This window comes from Diabrotica virgifera, chromosome 9 (genome assembly GCF_917563875.1).
Source record: "Diabrotica virgifera virgifera chromosome 9, PGI_DIABVI_V3a".
Taxonomy (NCBI): Eukaryota; Metazoa; Arthropoda; class Insecta; order Coleoptera; family Chrysomelidae; genus Diabrotica; species Diabrotica virgifera.
The window spans coordinates 152,356,132-152,380,677 of record NC_065451.1 but is presented as its reverse complement, the minus strand read 5'-3'; the positions used below and the strand labels follow the sequence as shown (position 1 = coordinate 152,380,677).

General features: G+C 31.2%; 1 protein-coding gene across 1 annotated transcript; it reads right to left on the bottom strand.

Moving 5' to 3' along the window:
• Positions 1-1,077: 1,077 nt before the first annotated feature.
• LOC126892345 (zinc finger protein 724-like) lies at positions 1,078-23,234 on the bottom strand. The gene is made up of 2 exons (XM_050661868.1): positions 22,562-23,234; positions 1,078-2,786 (listed from the first exon to the last, which is right to left on the bottom strand). The coding sequence occupies exons 1-2, from the start codon at positions 22,821-22,823 to the stop codon at positions 1,429-1,431; spliced, it is 1,620 nt and encodes a 539-aa protein (XP_050517825.1). The 5' UTR covers positions 22,824-23,234; the 3' UTR covers positions 1,078-1,428.
• Between the last annotated feature and the right edge of the window lie 1,312 nt (positions 23,235-24,546).

Below are 24,546 nucleotides of genomic sequence, written 5' to 3'. Positions count from 1 at the left end.
AACCTTTAAAAACCTTGCTTATGTTTGCACGAATATGTGGATAAAAATAAAAAATATTCAAACGGCGAATATTTGTTTACTTTGAAGTGTTGAAAAGACCGACAACGTACGGGAACACGACAAATTTTCGACAATCACTAAAATTGGTCAATGTCAAATAGCAAGTAACCCCTCATTCGCCGATTGTTCAGTACTTGCCAAATACCGTATGTCTAGTGCCGCACAGTGGTTACAAATGCTGAAAACGTGGCCATGAGGAAAAAAAGTCCCTATCTAAAGATTTTCATGTTTACAGTTGTTTTCACATACTACCGTAGAGTCGTAATATGCGGGTATAAGGATCAGACTGGATGTATTCTGGTTCATAACTCAGAAACTAGTGAGCCAAGTTAGAGGTTATTTTGGGCGGCAGAGAAAGTGAAAAAGAACGCGTATATTGAAAATGCTGTAAAACGTTTTGTGGTTTATCAATTTTATTTCTGTAACGCAGATTCTTCTTTTTCAAGTATGTACACTCGTTCTATTTCGCGAGTAACACATTCAAGCGGTGCGATACCGACAAAGATCCCTTTGACTCGGACGCGCGAGACCGACAGAGAACGGAAGTAGAACGAAGCGAGGCAAAGTTGCACAAGGTGGCCGTCTACACTCTCGTACTTGTTGAACCTCGATCGACTTCGGCAAGAGTGTAGACGACGTTAATAAATGCCTTAAATTTGTTAATGCATAAACAGTGAGAAAATATACTTGAAATAATCAAAATTTTGTAAAGATACATTCAATAAGTACAAAATTCTGCGACTAATGTTTATTAATCTTAAAATATATAGTAAGAAGATACAGAATTACTTTGGTTTAGCTGCCTATGCATTGCTGGCAGTTGTTTGAATACAAAAGTGGGAAATGCCGCATATTACATGATTCTGACGAATGTTGAGTATGTATGGGCGGTTGTACATAAGTAATAGGTTCTGAATATTGTACTTCATAAAGAAAATGTATTTGTAATCAGTAATTTCAAAAGTCCCTTATAATATAAAATTTTAAACAAATATGCGTTTAAAATAAAATTTTGTAATCGGCGACCTTAAACTACAAAATTTGACAAAAAAGTTTGTGTTTTGATTGATATTTTCAATTTCTTTCCGCCATTTTGTTTTTCACAAAAAAAATAATATCAGATTCGTAATCAACGATGCCAAAAACCCTTAACTACGAAAGTATTTCCGAAGTGTATAAACAATATACGCTTTTAAACGTTCATGACCACGTTTTCGGCATTTGGAACCACAGTGCACCGCCTTAAGGTTTTTCACCAGTGTGAACTCTAATATGATCCCTTAAATCTTGAATAAACTGCTTACTACAAATTTCATATCATACTTTAAATTAGGTAGTGGAGCACACTGCTTACTACACACTTCACATTCATAAAGTTTTTTTACCGCTGTGAACTTTCATATGCCTATCTAAACCACTTTTGCGACTAAACTGCTTACTACAAATTTCACATTTATAAGGTTTTTCACCAGTGTGAACTCTCATATGCTCATTTAAAATACTTAGGTAACTAAAATGCTTCCTACAAATTTCACATTTATAAGGTTTTTCAAAACAAATGTGAATTTTCATATGCTTATTTAATTTACTTATGTCACTATACTGCTTACTACAAATTTCACATTTATGACTCTTTTCACCACTGTGAAGTTTCATATGCCTATATAAAACACTTTTGCGACTAAACTGCTTACTACAATTTGCACATTTATAAAGTTCACCAGTGTGAACAGTCATATGCTCTTTTAAATTATTTAGGTAACTAAACTGCTTACTACAAATTTCACAGTTATAAGGTTTTTCACCAGTGTGAACTCTCATATGCTCACTTAAACTACCTTTTATAGTAAACTGCTTACTACAAATTTCACATTCATAAGGCTTTTCGCCACTGTGAATTTTCATATGCTTATTTAAATTATGTGAACGACTAAACAGCTTATTACAAATTTCACATTTATAAGGTTTTTCACCAGTGTGAACTTTCATATGTTCATTAAAAGTACTTAGGTAACTAAACAGCTTACCACAATTTTCACATTTATAACAACTTTCACCAGTGTGAAGTCTCATATGCTCATTTAAACTACTTTTTATAGTAAACTGCTTAACACAAATTTCACATTTATAAGGTTTTTCACCCGTGTGAACTCTCATATGATGATCTAAAGCACTTTGGCGACTAAACTGCTTACCACAAATTTCACATTTATAAGGCCTTTCACCTGTGTGAATTCTCATATGCACCTTTAAACTACTATTTTTACTAAACAGCTTACTACAAATTTCACACGTATAAGGTTTTTCACCCGTGTGAATTTTCATATGCGCATTTAAGTGACTTCGGTGATTAAAATGCTTATTACAAATTTTGCATTTATAAGGTTTTTCACCAGTGTGAACTCTCATATGCTCATTTAAACTACTAAGGTAACTAAACTGCTTAATACAAATTTCACATTTATAAGGTTTTTCACTAATGTGAATCTTCATATGCTTATTTAAATTGCTTATGTGACTAAACTGCTTACTACAAATTTTACATTTATAAGGTTTTTCACCAGTGTGAACTCTCATATGATCCTTTAAACTACTTTTTACAATAAATAGCTTACAACAAATTTTACATTTATACAGTCTTTCGCCGGTATAAGTTTTCAAATATGCTTTGGGAGCATTTAATGGTTTGGTACTTGTAACTTCCATTGTAATATCGTGTGGAACACCTAAAAGAAAAAATAAAATATAAGAATTTGTTTTTTACTAGAAGAAAAATATATACCTACAAGATCGACAGCTACTTAGCCCTATACAAAGTGGATTTAGAAAGTCCAGATCTACATTAGACAACCTAGTGGATATTGAGTCTGTAATTCACGAGTCATTTGGATGTGGTCAAGAATGTTTGGCTATATTTTTTGATATAATGCGTGCATACGATACAATTTGGAGATTAGATATCCTAAGAATTCTGTCAAGTTGGTCGATTAAAGGAAATACATATTATCAAATTTATTAATAATTTTTTATATAGGTAGGCGAAACTTCAAAGTTCGAATAGACAACTTTCTTTCAGACTCCAAAATCCAATTAAACGGTATTCCTCAAGGGTCTACTCTTAGTGTTGTACTTTTCCTTATTGTCATCAATGACATCGCTAAGTCACTTAGCCCATTAATCAAAGCCCGTCTATTTGCTGATGATATTGTTATATTATGTCGTGATAAAAATATATCAACAATGACGACCCATATACAGCAAGCCATTTACAAACTAGAGAACTGGTCGAATACTACTGGCCAAAGAATTTTCACCCACTAAAACGAAAGCAATTATCTTCAGTAAAACTCCAAAGAAACACATAATTCCATCGAAACTCTACCTAAAGACGTGATTGGGACGTGAATTATAAATTGTAAAATTCCCTTATCTTCTTTAGTCTCAGCATCCGTTATGGCTTGCAAATTTTAGAAGCCTCAGAGGTGTAACCAGAGAAGGTTTCCATTGTTTTCAATCTGGTAGGATGTAGAGTAACATTTTTTGATGTTGTTTTATGTGCTATTAGATTGAAAACTTAGTTTTTTGCTAGCAGTTGCCGCTAGGGCATCCCTGCCATTTCGTTCGTTACAATCCGTGACTGCACGCCGGGGTTTTTCCTAGTTGGATCAGAGAGAGCAGCATATGTGCCTCCTGATGAGAGACTAATAAGTCATGTCAATAACTACACTCTCTGATTGAACTAGAATATGATGCGGCTGTAGTTTCCTGTTGCAACAAAATTGAAAATGGTTATTCATTTTTGATTTACATGTTTACCATGATTGGAGTACGAAGTGCATTCTCGTTGGAATTTTACCGCGCTTAGCAGATGGGATGTGAATTATAAATTTTAAAATTCCCTCATCTTCTTTAGTCTCAGCATCCGTTATGGCTTGCACATTTTAGAAGCCTCGGAGGTGTAACCAGAGAAAGTTTTCCATTGTTTTCAATCTGATAGGATGTAGAGTAACATTTTTGGATGTTGTTTTATGTGGGCATAAAAAGGCTGTCCACAATATGTCTGCAACGAATTCTGCAATTCTTTGGACACGTGGTTCGCAGAGGTGACGACAGTTTAGAGAGATTGTTTCTGGAAACGTTCCAGGGAGAAGATCAAGAGGACGATCACCAACTAGATGGTCTGACCAAATAAAGCATTCATTCAGCTGGAAACTCATTCTGCGAAGCTTTTAGAGCAGCTGAAGATAGAGACCAATGGAGAAACATTGTTAGGAATATTGGAAGAAATCACGATCCTCAGTAATGGGGAAACGACAAGAGAGAGAGAGAGAGAAAGAGAGAGAGAGAGAGAGAGAGAGAGAGAGAGAGAGAGAATGTGCTATTAGATTGAAAACTTACCGTTTTTTTTATTGAAAACTTAGTTTTTGTCTACCTAAAGAATTTACCAACAAAGTATTCAGAATCGATTGGCTTCTTGGGAGTAACTGGATAACCGACTATCTTGGCAAGACCACATCCACTCACTCCGTCTGTCAGTTCAAAACGGCCTCAACTTAATGAAAAGTATCTTTCATAAACAATGGGGTGCCGACTTCCAAACTCTCATGACTGTATACAAAACCCTAATTCGTTCAAAACTAGATTATGCTGCTGTTGCCTACAACTCAGCCAAAAGTTCACTGTTGAAAGTGAATACAGTTCATAATTCAGCAATTAGAATTGCACTGGAAACACACTACACAAGCTCAGTTGAAGGTATGTATGTTGAATCAGGCGAACCATCCCTTCAACTCATGAGAGAATACCTTAGCCTCATGTATGCCTCAAGAGTATCAACTAACCCACAGATACCTGTTTATAAAAACACATTTACAGATAGATTTCCATCGACATTTAATAGTGGCGCAAAAGATTGGATCCTCCGTTTTATCATCGAATGAGAGCAACGTTACAAAGCTTAGACACAATAATTCCACCCACTTACAATATTTTTAAAGTCAGCGAACACATGCTACTATGGACAATTACTATCCCTGATTGTAATACAAACCTATCTGCATTCAAGAAATGTGACACACCAGCAAAAATCTTCAATCAGAAATTACTAGAAATATTAAATGGTTTTAATGATCACATCCATATTTTTACCGATGCATCCAGATCTGCAAATGGAGTAGGAGCGGCTTTCACAACAGATAACTATAACAGTTCCTACCAACTCCCTCCCCAAATCTCCATATTCTCAGCTGAACTTTTTACTATCCTCCAGTCATTAACGTTTGTTAACACACATGACATCAAATTCTCAATAATCATAGCGATTCCCTTAGTGCTTAGTGCATTAACAGCCTTAAAGCAAGTATACCCCAAACATCCCATCCAGTTTTTAATTAAGGCGTAACTCTTGATATGCCAACAAAATCAAAGCTTAGTTCAGTTCCTCTGGGCACCTTCACATTGTGAGATAAGTGGAATTGATAAAGCTGACATATTAGCAAAAAATGCAAGTGAGAATTTATCAGACATCATAACTACTTGCGTCCATACTGATCTAAAGCAATATTTTAAGAACAAAATCATGACAAAATGGCAAACAAATTGGAACAAATCAAACTCTACATTAAGAACAGTCAAACAAAGTGTATTGCCGTCGAAACATCCTACTAAGAGAAGGGACCAAGTGATCATGTCCAAATTGCGACTTGGTCATACGGAGATCACCCACGACTTTTTATTAAAGAAGGAAGCTCCTCCGATGTGTTATGTGTGTGATAGCACTAACAGTGCAACATATAATAATAGACTGCCCCTCTACGTTCTAGAATGACAACAACACCAGATACCAAATACATTTAAAGATTGTTTAAGTGAAAATAATTGAATGGGTGATTGGAAAAAGGATAACATTTCAAAAATTTGGCGAATTACACTAAGATACAAACATTAAGAGAATGGCTACCTAACTTGGCCAAATGAGATAGCCATTGTATGAATATTTATGTCTTATTCGCGGTGTGCAAGTACTTCAAAGGGAATTGAGAAACGATCGTGCGCGAATAGCGGAGAAATATTGCAACTTTCTTAAATAATTCATATTGTCAATTGAAATTGTAAATTTGACGTACATTTTATATCTACTGTCATTGAAGAAGAAAAATTATATGTTGCTCCACAATAATGATATGATATGCAATTAATATATAAAGGTAAATTTAATCAATTGTATTTTGCTTGCAGTACTGCATTTTAATAACTAATTTTATTTACTACATACAATTGTTTACGTTTTAATAACATAACCTGAATCTTATTTTTTCTTCTTAGTAACCAGGACTAATATAATTGGCCAGTATAATTAAAAGTGCGAATAAAGTTCCAGAGCGTAGAAATAGGTGTCGCTTTGCCGAACTTGCACGGTCCCAATATCCGCTGAGCGCAAAAACGATAAAATTGCCGGCCTCCTTTTAGCGGCTTATCCTTTTTCCAATCACCCATTCAATTCATCTAAGACTCTCAATTTTTTACGTACTATAGGACTCATTAACCAAATTTAATATAAACTTTGTAATTTGATGTCAATACAGTTCAATGCTAATAACCTTTTGTGGTTGAAGCAAATTGTAAATAAAAAAAATATATAACAAAACAAAAATAAAAAGAAGAAATAAATAAAGGAATAGGAAAATTTTAACAAAATGTTTACATCTAACATCATAATAACAATGAACAATACAGGGTGAGTCATGATGAACTGTACATACTCCTACCTCGTATAGAGGCTCCTATGGGGAATAACAAATGACCTTTAAAAAGTGTCTGCTACCATTGTTTAATAATATACAGGGCGAGTTTCGCATTTTGACAGAAATTTGTATTCGTCATAATTTTTGAACGGTCAGATCGATGTGTCTCTTATTTTGGTCAATCGTTACACTTTTATTATATTATCACCCAATCAACTGATTTAGTCAAACTAGAAAAAAATCAGGTCCGGCTTTAAAACATTAGCTCGTTTGGGTCTTTGAAAAAATTTCACCCCGTATACGCTTTTTGAAAACTCTAATATGAATTTTACAAATTAGACAAATAGACAATTAAAATGGCATATTTATTTTTTTCCCACACGATTACTTAATTTTTTATAAAAAAATCAAATTTGACTATGAATTAAAAGTTTGGTAAATAAAGTGAACCATAGATTTAAAAGAAATAACTTTTATTACAAAAATTAATTTTTTTTAAACAAATATTTAATTTATGTTACCACCCAATCAACTGATTTATTTAAACTAGAAAAAAATCAGGTCCGGCTTTAAAAAATTAGTTCGTTTGGGTCTTAGAAAAAATTTCACCCTGTATAAGCTTTTTGAAAACTCTAATATGAATTTTACAAATTAGACAAATAGGCAATTAAAATGGCATATTTATTTTTTCCCCACACGATTACTTAATTTTTTATAAAAAAAATCAAATTTCACTATGAATAATTATAAAAAGTTTGGTAAGGTGAACCATAGATTTAAAAAAATTAACTTTTATTACAAAAATTATTTTTTTTTAAGAAATATTTAATTTATGTTACCACCCAATCAACTGATTTATTCAAACTAGAAAAAAAATCAGGCCCGGATTTAAAAAATTAGTTCGTTTTGGTCTTAGAAAAAATTTCACCCTGTATACGCTTTTTGAAAACTCTAATATGAATTTTACAAATTAGATAAATAAGCAATTAAAATGGCATATTTATTTTTTTCCCCACACGATTACTTAATTTTTTATTAAAAAATCTCACCCCGTATACGCTTTTTGAAAACTCTAATATGAATTTTACAAATTAGACAAATAGACAATTAAAATGGCATATTTATTTTTTCCCCACACGATTACTTAATTTTTTATAAAAAAATCAAATTTGACTATGAATTAAAAGTTTGGTAAAGTGAACCATAGATTTAAAAGAAATAACTTTTATTACAAAAATTTATTTTTTTTAACAAATATTTAATTTATGTTACTACCCAATCAACTGATTTATTTAAACTAGAAAAAAATCAGGTCCGGCTTTAAAAAATTAGTTCGTTTGGGTCTTAGAAAAAATTTCACCCTGTATAAGCTTTTTGAAAACTCTAATATGAATTTTACAAATTAGACAAATAGGCAATTAAAATGGCATATTTATTTTTTCCCCACACGATTACTTAATTTTTTATAAAAAAAATCAAATTTCACTATGAATAATTATAAAAAGTTTGGTAAAGATATAGATTTAAAAAAATTAACTTTTATTACAAAAATTATTTTTTTTTAACAAATATTTAATTTATGTTACCTCCCAATCAACTGATTTATTCAAACTAGAAAAAAAAATCAGGCCCGGATTTAAAAAATTAGTTCGTTTTGGTCTTAGAAAAAATTTCACCCTGTATACGCTTTTTGAAAACTCTAATATGAATTTTACAAATTAGACAAATAAGCAATTAAAATGGCATATTTATTTTTTCCCCACACGATTACTTAATTTTTTATTAAAAAATCAAATTTGTCAAAATCGGAATTTTAACCTAAAAATGAAAAAAAAAAAAAATGAAATCACGGTAACTCGTTACAACTCTGTTCCATTTTAATATTTTTTTCTGAAATTTTTACAGCACATATCTCTTACCATTGTGAAGACTATGAAAATTGTTGTAGACTTTCAGTCTTCTTCTCTTAAAAGTTATGAATTTTTAAAAATAAAAGGTGTAGATTCGTGGATTGCAAAGTTAAATCGCAAAAATTAAGTGAAATTTTTTTAAATTTATCTATTTGATCACGTCTATGTTAAACTATAGAGTCCAAAGAGAAGTGTATGGGGAGTTTTAGATCTAGACGTGTTATAGAAAAAAAAAAATGGTGAAACTTTTAATTTTAAGAAAAACGTTGTTTAATTTTTTTTATTTTTATGGTAAAATTGCGATTTTGACAAATTTTATTTTTTAATAAAAAATTAAGTAATCGTGTGGGGAAAAAAATAAATATGCCATTTTAATTGCCTATTTGTCTAATTTGTAAAATTCATATTAGAGTTTTCAAAAAGTGTATACAGGGTGAAATTTTTTCTAAGACCCAAACGAACTAATTTTTTAAAGCCGGACCTGATTATTTTCTAGTTTGAATAAATCAGTTGATTGAGTGGTAACATAAATTAAATATTTGTTTAAAAAAAATTAATTTTTGTAGTAAAAGTTAATTTTTTTAAATCTATGGTTTACTTTATCAAACTTTTAATTCATACTCAAATTTGATTCTTTTATAAAAAATTAAGTAATCGTGTGGGGAAAAAATAAATAAGCCATTTTAATTGCCTATTTGTCTAATTTGTAAAATTCATATTAGAGTTTTCAAAAAGCGTATACAGGGTGAAATTTTTTCTAAGACCAAAATGAACTAATTTTTTAAAGCCGGACCTGATTTTTTTCTAGTTTGACTAAATCAGTTGATTAGGTGGTAATAGTGTAGGCAAGTTTCTGTCAAAATGCGAAACTCGCCCTGTATATTATTAAACAATGGGAGCAGACACTTTTTAATGGTCATTTGTTATTCCCCATAGGGGTCTCTATACGAGGTAGGAGTATGTACAGTTCCTCATGACTCACCCTGTATATTAAACTTCAAAGAAAATTGTAACGTTACAAACGTCACATCTTTGCTATTTTATTTTTAAATAATTATTTTATTTTCTTTAATAATTCATTAATAATAATTCTCCGTATTTGTTTTAAATTGTTTTCTCATTAAAAACTTGTTTGGCGCCCGTTCTATAGGTAATTCTCATTTCTAACATCTCATTCTATGATTAATTATTTATATGGGAAATAAGCCACAATTAAAATGAAAAAATAATTTTATTAACGTTTCGACGCCCAAATCGGGTGCCGTTGTCAAAATACAAAATATTACTAAAATAAATAAAAATGTTGTTGGTAACTAAAAAATTCTTCTAATAATTTATTTAATCTGACTCATTTATATTGGCAATTCAGATATATATTATACATTTTAAAGTAGAAGACTTTAAAATGATATTGCCAATATTTATGAGTTGCGTTCCTGGGACGACTTACTGAAAGATAGTTCATTCGATTACATGAAATCAACCCCAACTCAAGAATATCCGTCACAAAAAAATTATAGCATGTTATTATTATTATTAAAAAAAATTATTTTTTCATTTTAATTGTGGCTTATTTCCCATATAAATAATTAATCATAAAAATGCCACAAGGAAATAGCTTCAGAACAACATCTCATTCTATCAAAGACATTTATCTTTTATGTCCTGGTTTGTATATTTCGCTGACATGACAGTGACAACCTCATTCCCCTTTCGGCCACACAAACTATGGTGGTGGTAAAATTATAAAAGCCAATTGTAGGCTGATAACAGCTATTTTAATTTCAAACAGAATCTTCTCTTGGGGTAAGAATCTTATTCATTACATGTTTACATTAATAGTTTTTATAAACATTTTTTTCTATACTCAACCTCCATGTTCTAAAAGCATGGTCAGTTTTAAATATTTCTTTTTAACTTACATAATAGGCTTGTTCTAGCATCAGTTTCAAACGGTTTGAAACCATCAGCGAATAGAGGACCAGCGCGAGTAGAGGGGATAGCACTGGTGATTGTATTATGTTCTCTCACTGACCAACTGTTTGCTGACGGTTTCTGACTAGTTTGACTGTTTGCTAGAACAAACCTATTATATGCACGTGTAAATCATAAATAATTTTAACTAGTAATAATCAATAATAATTCCATTTAATTTATTCTTGTCATCTGCTACTCTTTCTGATTATTTCTTGAAGAATGGCAGGACACATTTTGGTTTTCTTCTTGATGTCAAACTAACATAATATGGCTTGTCCTGTTTTTGGGAAATAAAATCAATCTTTCTTCCTTCGGGAGCCTCCAGCTTCATACATCACCGGTGATGCCACTTTAAGGCCAAGACAACAGGATGCATCCAGACAGCCACAACTACCAACTGTAGCAACACCCAATATCTCTAGCTGCAGGGACCTGAGGCCACAACATCTGCCTAGGTCTACAACTAGTCAACAGCTGTACCATTCAACACCAAGGAGTTACCATCGATCCAATACCAAAAGCCATAAGTATAATCCTTCTTCTTCTTAAAGTTCCCTCTCCTATCGGAGGTTGGATATCATAATAGCTATGGTCACTTTGTTGGCTGCTGCTCTGAACAGTTGTAATGAACTACAGTTAAACCATTCTCTAAGGTTCCTCAGCCAGAAGATGCGTCTTCTTCCTATGCTTCTTCTTCCTTGGATCCTTCCTTGCATAATAATTCTCAGCAACTCGTATTTTTCTCCTCTGATAATGTGACCCAAATATTCCAGTTTTCTAGTTTTTATACTCTTCATAATTTCTAACTCCTTATTTAAACGTCGTAGCACTTCAACATTGGTAATCCTTTGAACCCACTGAATTTTCAATATTCTTCTGTAACACCACATTTCGAACGCTTCTATTCTTCTTATGTGTTGTCTCTTCAATGTCCAAGCTTCCATTCCGCTTAGAGCCCTCAATCTGAGAGGCAACTGAAGATCTTTGTTTGTAAGCAGTGTCTTCATTTTTATAAATGCTTGCCTTGCAGTTTCAATTCTGACTTTAATTTCTTTGCTTTGGTCATTTTTGTCATCGACCCAGGTTCCCAGATATTTGTATGTCTTTACTTTTTCTATTTGGGTTTGTTCTATCATTGGGCGCGTTCACCAGATGCAAACGTTGGCAATCAGTTTGCGCTTTATGGTTCTGAACGACTTGCTAACGTCAAACATGTTTGGAAAGCGGTCGCCATTTTTGCAAACATAAGATATTTAAGTTGAACTTTGCAAACGTGTTGAATATTGAAAAAATATGGCGGGAATTTAAATTGTATATATTGTAGAATATATTGATAAGGGTTTTATATATAAAATAAAGGCTACTGAAGACATTCTGCTACGTTATTATCTATTAAATAAATTTTCTTTTTTCCTTTAATAAAAAAAATAAATTCAAAAACGTATTTATTGGGAAAATTTATTTTAGGTTACCTTCAAACCAAGCAAGCAAACTGTCAAATTTTAACCTAAACAACCAACCGTTCAGCTCGCTGTCAACAAGTTTAGAATCAAAGCGCAAACATTTGTGAACGTGTTTTCATCTGGTGAACGCAGTCATTAACCTTTTATTTCCATGTTCTGTTTTTGAGACGATCATAAATTTAGTTTTTTTCTTGTTTACTTTTAGTCCGTATCGAATGCAATAATCGTTAATTCTATTTAGCAATTCTTGTAGCGATTCCAGGGTGTCTGCCATTATATCGGATCGGTGTCATCAGCGAATCTTAAGTTATTTACTATTCTTCCGTTTATAGAAATTCCATCACTTAGCTCCACTACCGCTTCCTGAAATATGGCTTCACTGTATAGGTTAAACAGTAGCGGCGACAGAACACAACACTGTCTTACCCCTCTCTTTATATCAATATTCTCGGATTCTTGTTATTCTATCTTTATATTGGCCTTTTGATTGCAATACAGATTTATGATAATTCATAAATCTCGTCTGTCTATATCTCTGTTTTTCAATAATTCTATTAGTTTTTCATGTCGGACCCTGTCGAACGCTTTTTCGAAGTCGATGAAACAGGAATAAATATCCAGGTTCATATCTAAGCATCTTTGAGAGAGGACATTAAACGCAAACAGCAAGTATAATCCAAGAATTGTTAATTTTGTCAAGAATTTTGAATATTATATGTTATTGAATTTAATAAGTCATATTTTATTATATCTTTATTGGCCAATAAACAGAATTAGTTAAAATATTGTTTTGTTTACTTTCAATCCAGATCTTTATTAGTTGAAAGACTGATAAGTTTGTACACACTTGAAAATATAGTATGTCAATGTGTGTAAATAATTTCTTTCTTTAGCTGAGCGCTTTCAACATAGACGTCATCATCAGAGATAATGGTCAATTAGTAAAAAGTACCTCTACACTGAGATAAGCATGAGCATCTTAAGAGTATAAATATAAATTTTCATTAAAACTGCTAAGCACTTTTTCCTTCGTACAACCCCAAACATGTTACACAAACACATAAAACTTATATCATGGTATATAATTATCATTATCCATTTTGGCCTAGTACAGACAGCTGACTGACCTCAGTACTGCCGTGCTTAGTAAAAACACTGTATCTGCAAAAATCTGAAAAAAATTTAAATTTTTACTTATTTCTAACCCAAATGAGCATATCTATCTTATTTGCTTACTAAAAATGACGTAAGTTAAGCCAAAACACATTAAACACACAGCATCTTATGCCGTATCTTGTGTAAATGTATACGAAATCGATTTTTCTCAAATGTGATGTCTCTGTAGATACAGTGTTTTGGCTAAGGACAGCAGAGTAGTACATGGTTGCAAGATTTCCACAGAAAAATTGCTCCGGCATGGGTTCCAAATGACGACACCCTATAAGATCATATTCAAACAGTATCCAGACAAAACCACAATTTTGACGAAAATTTTCATCTATGGGAATTGCATCGAGCCCTTGAACAAAGAAATAATACTTCTCCAGGTATAGACAATGTGTCATATTCGCTGTTTTACAACACCGATTGAACATAAAATTTCACTACTAAACATTTTCAACAATATTTGGACAAATAAGATACCAGTACCAAACAGTTGGAAAGAATACCTGATAATTCCTATTAAAAAACCTGGAAAACCAGACCGTGATCCAAGTTCTTACTGACCTATCTCCTTGTCTTCATGTCTTTTAAAAACATTCGAAAGAATAATTAAAAAATAGATTTGAACATTGGTTAGAACACGATGGTATACTTCCAAGATCCCAGTATGGTTTTCGCAAGTCTAGGTCCACTCAAGATGCAACTGCAGCTCTAGTTACGTCAATTCAGCTTAACTTTACAAGAAATAAGTCTACAGCAGCTGCGTTCCTTGACATTTCCGCTGCTTTTGATAATGTTAATTTAGACATTCTTTACAAAAAAATGTTGTATATTGGAATCCTTAGTTCATTTGCTCTCTTTTTAAAATCTTTATATTCCAACAGATTAACTTATTTAAAAATTAATAATGATGAATTTTCATATCCTCGACTAACTAATATTGGATTGCCACAGGGGAGTATTTTAAGCCCTATTTTATACATCTTGTACAACATAGATCTTGAAGTTAGTATACCTAACCATACAAAAATTCTTCAATATGCTGATGATGTTGTTTTATATACAGAAGGCAAATTGTTAAGTAGATGTGAGGATAATTTAAAAGTCGCATTAGAAATCGTAAATCAGTGCTATGGAGAAGTAGGATTATCAATTTCTGACACAAAAACTGAGGTGTGTTACTTTACAAAAAAGCATAGAGTTCCACAAGGCAATCTTAATGTTGGTAAATTTAATTTTCCTATTAAAAGCTGTGTTAAGTATCTTGGTACCTATCTAGACAGGAAATTGTCATGGAAAGATCACATTCATCATATTGTTAAAAAATCAGAAAACTCAGTAAATATTTTAAGAGCTTTCTGTAAAACATATTCATTAACATCGATCCGAATGTACACACGTATTTTACATTGCTTCCTTAATAAAATTAAGTTTATAGGGAATTAGTGCATTAAAAATTTTGATTTTTGGGTTGTATCATCTATACAAGTGAATATATACATACATCTAGTTATTTTTAAAAAAAATCCTATTGGTTTCTGCATAATTTATGTGTAAAGTGCGAATCGTTTGCAAATAAAAAGGTATTAATACTTTTTCGATAAGATAGTAAAAAGTGATCGTTAAAATTTAAAACATCATTAGTACGGGTACTTACTGTGAAAGTTTACAATGGAATGTGTTATTTGTAATAATTCAAATGGAGATGTTACAATAAACTGTGATAGCTGCACCAGGACGACACATAGGGAGTGTTCCGGACTGAATGCCAGAGAACTACAAGTTATGGATCTCAAAGGTAAGCGATCACTTAAATTTTATTGTGAGGATTGTCAGAATGGGATAAAGCTTATCCCTAAATTGCTTGCGAAAATTGATCATATGGAGCTAGAAATCAAACATTTAAAAAATATATCAGATTCTGTTGGCATTAATGACCCTGACACTAGGGAAGATAAAGAAGAAATAATATGTGAGATGATTGAGAGGCAGAGTCGGGCTTCTAACATAATAGTCTGTAACGTGAATGAATCAAAAATGAAAACACAAGTAGAACGTGATTCTGAAGATGCAACATCTATTGGGAAAATATTGAATAATTTTAACATTGACAAAAATAATTTAAAAGTGTTTCGTTTGGGAAAATATAGTGGAAGCAAGAGTAGGCCGCTCAAAGTTATTCTTAACTCAAAAGAAGATGCCAAATTTGTTCTTAAGAATAAACAATTAATTTCTATTCCAAGCATCAGAATATTTGGTGATCAAACGAAGGCTCAACAGGAGTGTTTTAAAACATTTAAAAATAAACTACAGACTTTGATCGATAACGGTGATACTACCAAAACTATTAGATATATAAATAATAAACCAACTATCGATTCGAAATCCGTTCAAAAAACACGTTATAAACCCTAATATACCATTCAACTCCGATATAATTTATCTCAACGCCCAAAGCATAGTTAAAAATAGAGACCAAGTTCAAGAATCCATAATTTGCTATAACCCCAAAATAATTCTATTGAGTGAGACTAGGACGACATCAGATATTGAAGATATAGAGGTGAAACTTGAAAATTATTGCCATATTCGCTGTGACTCAACGAGTAGATACACTGGAGGTGTTATGTTATACATCAACAAACATTATGATTTCTCAAATTTTAAAACATTTCAATTGCGTAATAATTATTGGTGCAAAGTAATAAAAGTTGATTTTAAATCCATGGTCTACTTGGTGGGGTGTTTATACCATTCACCATCCAGTTCTGATGCTCAATTCATTGAAGATTTGGAAGAAATATGTGATGCTTCATTTACTACAAACTATCGTTGTGTATTAGTTGGTGATTTTAATATAGACTTGTTAGCTAGTAATTTCTGTGGGGAAAAAATAAAAAAAATGTTTTCGGCTTATGGGATACAACAGTGTATTAGTTATCCTACTCGTATTACTAACACTAGCAAAACTTTGGTAGATTATGTGCTTTCTAATCAAAATAATATAAGTGCTTGTGTTCACGACTGTCCAAAAATTACTGATCATTCCGTTATTTCAGTAAATATCTCTAATAATAATAGTTCTATAATATAATATATCTGATGGTAATATATCCAAGTTTAGAAATTTATGTAATCAAAACTTGGATAAAATCAAAACTAGTCTTATCATGTGTCACTTTAATTTGGATTCTGTTGATGTTAATATCATTTACCAGGAAATTTTGCAAAATTGTGAAAATGTAATCAATGGCATAATACCAATTGTAACATGTCAGTTTCAATCTAAATTACCTTGGTTTGATTATGAGGCATTTAAACAAATTAAACAGCGTGACAGGGCTTATAAAGATTTAAAAAAATGTATTGACGTTATTGAAAAAGAACATAAATGGCTAGTTTTTAAGAGACATAGAAATGAGGTAGTAAATATGTTAAAGCTTAAAAAAGAGCGATTCTATTTTAACAAAATAGACAGGTATAGAAACAATCCAAAACAAATGTGGAAAACTTTAAAAAAATTAATCAATGATAATAGCCGAGAGATGCCAAACTCTGTAATTTTTGAAACTGCTACAGGCCCAAAACGGTTAACAAACAACTTAGAAATAGCTATGCAGTTTTAATGAGTATTTTGTTGAAAGCATTGAAGGTATTGTTCAAAGTATTAAGAATTCTGAAACATGGTGTAATGTAAATAATAATCTATATTTAAATTTTGATAAATTTGAAGAGCTTTCCATACAGGATTTGAGAAAAATTGTTGGCAATTTGGATAATAAATTCTCACTGCACGAAACGTTAAATTGCAGAATGGTAAAGGAAGTTTTTGAAACCATTGGGCACGTTATGTTAAATTTAATTAATACATCTCTTGCTACGGGTAAAATTCCTGAAGTATTAAAAATAAGTACTATCACCCCTATACAAAAAATACCTAATACTACAAAAGCTGAAGAATTTCGTCCAATCAATACTTTACCTCCTATAGAAAAACTATTAGAAATTGCTGTTTATGAACAATTATTGGAACATGTAACAAAAAATAAAATTTTAATTAATAATCAATCAGGGTTTCGTAAACAATTCTCTTGTGAATCAGCATTACAAGTTACATTATGTCACATAAAGAGTAATTTAGATAAAAATAAGTACGTAGTCGGTGTATTTCTAGATTTAAAAAGAGCTTTTGAGACAATCGACAGGACAATATTGATATCAAAACTTAAACAGTATGGTATAGGAGGTGCAGTAATTGAGTGGTTAGAAAATTATTTAGAACATCGCAAACAGAAAGTACGTTTTAAAGATCAATTATCATCTGAAATGGATAGTAATACAGGTATTCCTCAAGGCAGTGTATTAGGCCCTCTTTTATTTATTCTGTACATTAACGATATCGATATTTTTGTAAATTGTGAGTTTATTAACCTTTTTGCCGATGATACTCTAATCTGTTGTAGTGATGAAAATTTTGATATAGCTATTCAAAAAATTAATACTATTTTAGATATGGTTAACAAATACTTGATAATTAATAAACTTAAGTTGAATGTTAAAAAAACAAATGCAATGGTTTTCACTACTTAACATAAATATAGCTTGCTCGATTCTGAGAACATAAATTTAAATATTAATAATGAAAAAAATTAAGTGGTTACAACAGCTAAATATTTGGCATTCCAACTTGACAATATTCTGAATTTTGACAGTCATTTCGAGTATGTTCATAAAAAAATATCAAAAAAACTATACTTTCTAAGCAGAATATCTCAAAATTTGTCAATGGAGTCAAAAATTACAGTATATAACACAATTATTCAACCTCATTTTGACTATTGCTCATCAATCTTATATTTATTTAATCTTAATAAACTTAACATGCTACAAAAATTACAAAACCGTGGAATGAGAATAATTCTTAAAACAAATCGTCGTACTCCAATTAGGACGATGTTAAATACCCTAAACTGGTTCTCTGTTGAAAATAGATTGTTTTATTTCACCATGATTTTGGTCTTCAAAATAGTAAATGGCTTATCACCTGAATATTTTCAAGAATTCATTTCTTTTAACAAAGATATTCATTCTTATAATACCAGAGGTTTAGATGCCATATATATACCTAGAACTATTTATAAAAGTACGATGAATTCGCTCTTTTTTAAAAGCTTTCTTAAGTTTAATCAGTTACCTGCAGCTGTAAAAAAATGTACTAGTCTCAATAATTTCAAAATATTGCTTAAACAACATATCAAAAATTTATAGTGTACTTTCTTTTCTTTATATTGTATGTATATTAGGTTTTTTCTATTTAAATAAAGATCTATCTATCTATCTAACAAATTGGGGAGCAGACCCAAATATCGCTTTGATGTTTTACCGTAACATGATCAGAGCTGTCATTTATTTGGATCAGCGACCAATACACTTCTAAATAAACTTGAAATTCAAAAAAATAAATGTTTGAGATTATGCCTAGGTTATTTAAAATCCACTCCAGTCCAAATAATGGAAAATGAAGCAGTGGAACCTCCATTGCATTTACGCCGCCAATTTCTCAGTGATAAATTTACAACTCGAATTCTGTCCAAAAAATGTAAATACCTTCAAGATCTACATGAGCTATCAGTTTTAGACCTCACTCATAGGTACTGGAGAACTAAAAAATCTATACCTTTGGTAGAAAGTTACCTAAGTACGGTAAAGTACAGTGACGTTATCTATAAAAGCCAAATTCCGCCTTACTACAATGAAATGACAAAAACATTATTTTCTAACAAGGTTAAAACATGTTATTCAAACTCACATTTACCCCCAAATATGTTTGATATACTTATTAAAGAGAAATGGTCAAATTTTCAGTACATATTTACTGATGGGTCAAAAGACGCAAATGGAACTGGCTGAGCAGTGTTCCACAAAAATAAAAATTACCATCATCAATATAGCCTACCTATTGAATGCTCAATATACACAGCAGAAATGATAGCAGTAATGTCTGCTGTTCAGTATGTACTACTGAATCCAACTAGTAATTATGTTATATTTACTGACAGTAAAAGCGTGGTGGACAGATTGAGTAACATTCAAACAGTCAAACATATAAACCACATTGAATTGAATATTCTTAAAACTCTGTTTGAAACTATACAATTGGGAGTAAATATAACAATTGCTTGGATTAAGGGCCATTCTGGAATAAAAGGCAATGAAATAGTTGACAATTCTGCTAAATCAGCTTATATGATCGGAGAAAAAATAAACAAAAATTTAATTCCAGCTTCAGATATCGATACTTTTAGCAGACAAAAACTTAAAAATAATTGGCAAATGTATTACAGAGAATGTAATACTGGCTCAAATTTTGCTCATTGTAACCCTAGGATATTCTCAGGAAGATGGTTTTACACAGAATATAATAGACATTTTATAAAGACCATTAATCGGCTGAGAATCAATCATGCTCTTACGTCATCTTACATGCATAGAATCGGCTTGTCAGATACTCCTAATTGTACTTGTGGCCAAATCGGAGATCTAACACATGTCATATTAGAATGTCATTTACAAATAAATAATATAAACGACCTTTATAAGGAATTAAAAAATTTAAAATGTTTTTTTCCAATAAACCTTAATACTTTAATATTTACAAATGAGATGGAAATTCTTCATCTCATTTATAAACATGTTAAATTATGTAAATACAAGTTGTAAATGTAATATATACCTACTAACTAGGCATAATTTGTTAATGTGGTTTGAAAAAATTAAAAAAAAAAGAAAAAAAATATATAAAAAACACATAGTAAAATAATACATAACAAAAAAAAAATAAAAAATGAAACAAAAATAAAAAAGAAAATACAAAAAAAAAGAAAAGTGTTTAGCACAAATTAAAATATATATTAAAAAAAACAGTAAAATAATTAAAAAAAAAACAAAATAAAAAAAGCAACACAATGTACCTATGTATCTAAAAATAATATTGTAGTATGTACTTATGTTATGAAATAAGACATTTATGACTATGAATCTGCAATCAACCACAAACAAGTCTGCCTAATTGGCTCCGCCAAAGCCATTTTTCAAAAAAAAGGGGAGTAGTAGAGCAATCGGCTAAAGAAATAAATTATTTACACACTTTGACATATTGACATACTATATTTTCACTTCCTTCAGATCTTTATTGTTCATATTTTTGATAAGGACAAGATGAACATACACCTTGGGAATCTGAGCTAGGCTAGGGTGAGCGATAACTATCTTATTAGTTATAAAATTGGTAAAAATATTGGTTACTTTATTAAGCAAAATAAATTAAAGCTTTATGTTACTTTATATTTACTTGGTTTACATGTAAGAAATTTATTATTTAAAAAATTTAATTTTTAATTCTTTTACTGGTATGAGACACGATAAAATAGGATTAAGCCGGAAAAAATTGAGTGGAGTGATTGTAGATGGAAATGATAATTTAGTGGATCTCCCATTGTATACATACTATGTGATTGGCATCAAATTAATTGTATACAAAGTATACAATATTGTTTTCAAAATAAAAAACATTGAACAAAAAAGAGAAAATTTGGTGTGATTTTCAATTGCAAATATTTCATTGAAAAGAAACTTTTTCTGTATTCTAATGGACTTTCTGCCTTCGGTAATAAAGTAGTCTTTCATTCTGCATTTAAATTTTCCAAAAATACTTATTAGTTTTCTCAGGAATCGAAAAAGTGAATACATTTAAAACGCATTGAAAATTTTAACATGCCTCAAAATTTTGCGTTATGTTCCGTTTCCCTTAATATTAGTTTAATCCATATAAACTGCCATAGAAAAAAGGCAACCTAAAAAATGGGTAATTTTTGAGGTAGCGTATCTCCTAAACCTATTGTCCGATCATTTAAGTGATTTTTGACTATGTTATAGCCTTGTTCTTTGTCAATATCTCTGTAATAATATTTTTGCTAAACAGTTAAATTTTCATTGTATACCGGGTGTACGAATCATACTGTGTTTTTTTCTCAAAGTTCGCAACACCCTGTGGAATATCCTAGCATTTATAAAATACTGAAATTAAAACTCAACTATAGCCTCAGGTTTTCTCAACATTTTGTTTTTTGATTCATTCGCTTATGTTGGATAATACAAAAGTTAGGTACTTTAACAATTAGCCATGTTCTTTTTCGGTACAGGGTGTTTCTAAACAAGTGCTACAAACATTAAGGGGTAATTCTGCATTAAAAAATAATGGCAGTTTGCTTTATAATCTTTATAATGTCTGCAAATGTTTTGTTTGCGAGATACGGGATGTTGAATTTGTTCTTACAAACTGATGATTTATTTATTGCTTTAAAACCTGTTGAGATATGCAAATCAAATTTGGTGGGTTTTAAGACGTAGTTATTTCACATTTTTTGACATACAATTAAGAATTTGATATTCACCATTGGCGTGCATACGGGTAATGTGATCGGTCATATTACCCATATGCACGCCAATAGTAAATATAAAATTCTTGATTGCAAGTCAAAAAATTCGCAATAAGTATCTCTTAAAACCTACCAAATTTCATTTGCATACCTCAACCGGTTTTAGGGCAATAAAATAAATCGTAAATAAATCGTTTGTAAAAAAAATTTAACATCCCGTATCTCGTAAACAAAGAATTTGTGGACATAAGTTTATAAAGCAAACTGTCATTATTCTTTCATGCAGAATTGCCCCTTAAAGTTTGTCGCACTTATTTACAAACAACCTATACTGATGAAGAACATGACTAGTTGTTAAAGTACATAACTTTTGTATTATCCAACATAAGAGAATGAATCAAAAAACAGAATGTTCAGAAAACCTGAGGCTATAGTAGGGATTTCATTTCTGTATTTTATAAAGGCTAGAACATTCCACAGGGTGTTGCGAACTTTGAGAAAAAAACACAGTTTGATTCGTACACCCGGTATACAATGAAAATTTACCTGTTTAGCAAAAATATTATTACAAGGATATTGACAAAGAATAACTATAACATATTATTCAAAAAATCACTTAAATCGGACAAGAGGTTAAGGAGATACGCGACATCAAAAATGACCCATTTTTTAGGGTGCTTGTTTTCTATGACGGGCAGTGTAGATAAGCCTAAAGTCATATTCTATTCAGTATTTCAGTGGAATGTGAAATATCACATTCATGACACAAGATAATTAAAAATGAAGAAGAGAAATTAGTTTCCTACCAATGCTATACTCTTCCAGTTCGTTTTTTATTTCAATTTTAATTTCATTGGATACACCTTCTACAACATGGTTTTCTATTTTAATATTATCTGTACAATACTCATCTAATACAGACTCTTGTCCAGAACTGCTTTCAAAGTGGTATTCATCTAGTTCAGATTTAACTTGCTTATTTCTATATTTCTTTAGGGAATCTCCTTCATCTTTATATGTTAACATTTCTTGGTTTCTAGAATCCTTAATATTTTCATTACAATCCATATTAAATTGAAATAATAATATGAATATTAAATAATATGTACATATATTTTTTTATTAATAATTTCAGTTTCAGTAATTGACTTGACAGTTCGTTGGATGTTGGATAGATATATAAATAAATAATAAATAGAAGCACAGATCACAGAGAACCGTCAACTGTTAAGTTACAGATCACCTACCACAGTACACAGTAGTTCAAATGAATGATCAAATGCAAATGAGCAATCGTCACTCGATTCTAGATCCTGACCCGAATATTAGCGGCGTGTAATTTGTGTTGCCTATATAAACTTGAATCGCGAAACGGGCCTGTTTATTATCAGTAGTAATTGCATAAGAGCTCTGAAATTATTGAATTTTTCCCGAGTGACACTTTGACAGTTTTAATTTCACGAGCCGAAGGCGAGTGAAATTATGCCAAAGTGTCACGAAAGCAAAAATTCTATATTAATTTCAGAGGTCGAGTGCAATTTGTTGCGATTATTTCATGAATAAAACTGTTCAAAACCAAAATTTTATTGTAATTTATTTATGTAAGTACCATTAAACACACAGTTTTTATAAATATTTGACGATTGAAAGTCATCACCTGTATAATTTTTAAAACATTAATTGTCATTAATGTCACTGAATGTATTTTTTCGTAGCAACGAAGGGCATCTGACGTAATATACTTAACGACGGGAGATTATCAAAAATTATCGATTTCATTCAGATTTCTGTAGCTTTCTATTGGTCAGAATCTCCTATGAATGAAATAATCGTATATAATATCAAAGAGAGAAAATTTTGCCGGCAATATTTTCGACTGGTATGAAAGTTTGTTGCCTGGCAATTTTCGCGAATTAAATTTTGACTTAAATCACGAGACGTCAGTCGAAAATTACCAAAAGGCAACGAGCTTGAATGAAACCAGGAGAAAATTTTGCCGGTAAATAATTTTCTCTCGAATGATATTCGACAAGACTATTTCACGAGACAATTAATGCACCATATCAACGAAATATAATCTTTATTTATTTGTTATTACCAGACCCTTTCGTGACGGATCTGTCATAATTTTGTCGCTGAGAAATCACGTCGCTAAGGAGTTTTGTCAGTAGAAAACGATGCGTTGCTATGCCGTTTTATCAGTTAAAAACAGTCTAGTGAAATAGTCGGTGGTATATATAATACAGGGTGAGGCAAATAAAGGGCCTATTAGAAATATCTCGAGAACTAAAGGCAACAGAATCATGAAAATTGGAATACAGGGGTTTTGAAGGATGATCTATTAAATGAAAATATTTTCATCTCTGCAACTTCCGGTTATACCGGAAGTTGCTTCTAACTTCGTTTTTTAAAGGTACACCCTGTATATTTTTACATTTTTGGATTCTCTTCGATGTCTTCGTTCTTAAAATATCCCTAATAGCACACGACGTCCTCTGGACGTCCAAAATAGGTCCATTTTTGGTCCTAACGTCCATGGACTAAAAACGGACGTCCTTCGGACGTCCGGCGTTGGACGTCCTTCGGTGGACTAAACATGTACGTCCTTCGGTGGACTAAAATATAAACGTCCTTTGGAACGTCCGTACTGGACGAAATACGAACGTTTTCTGATCGTCCATATTGGACATATTATACCTACGAATTACGGGATCAAATATCAAAATAATTCAATAAAATATTAACTTAATTATGTTAATAAAATAGTTGAAATCGAAGAGATAATCATATT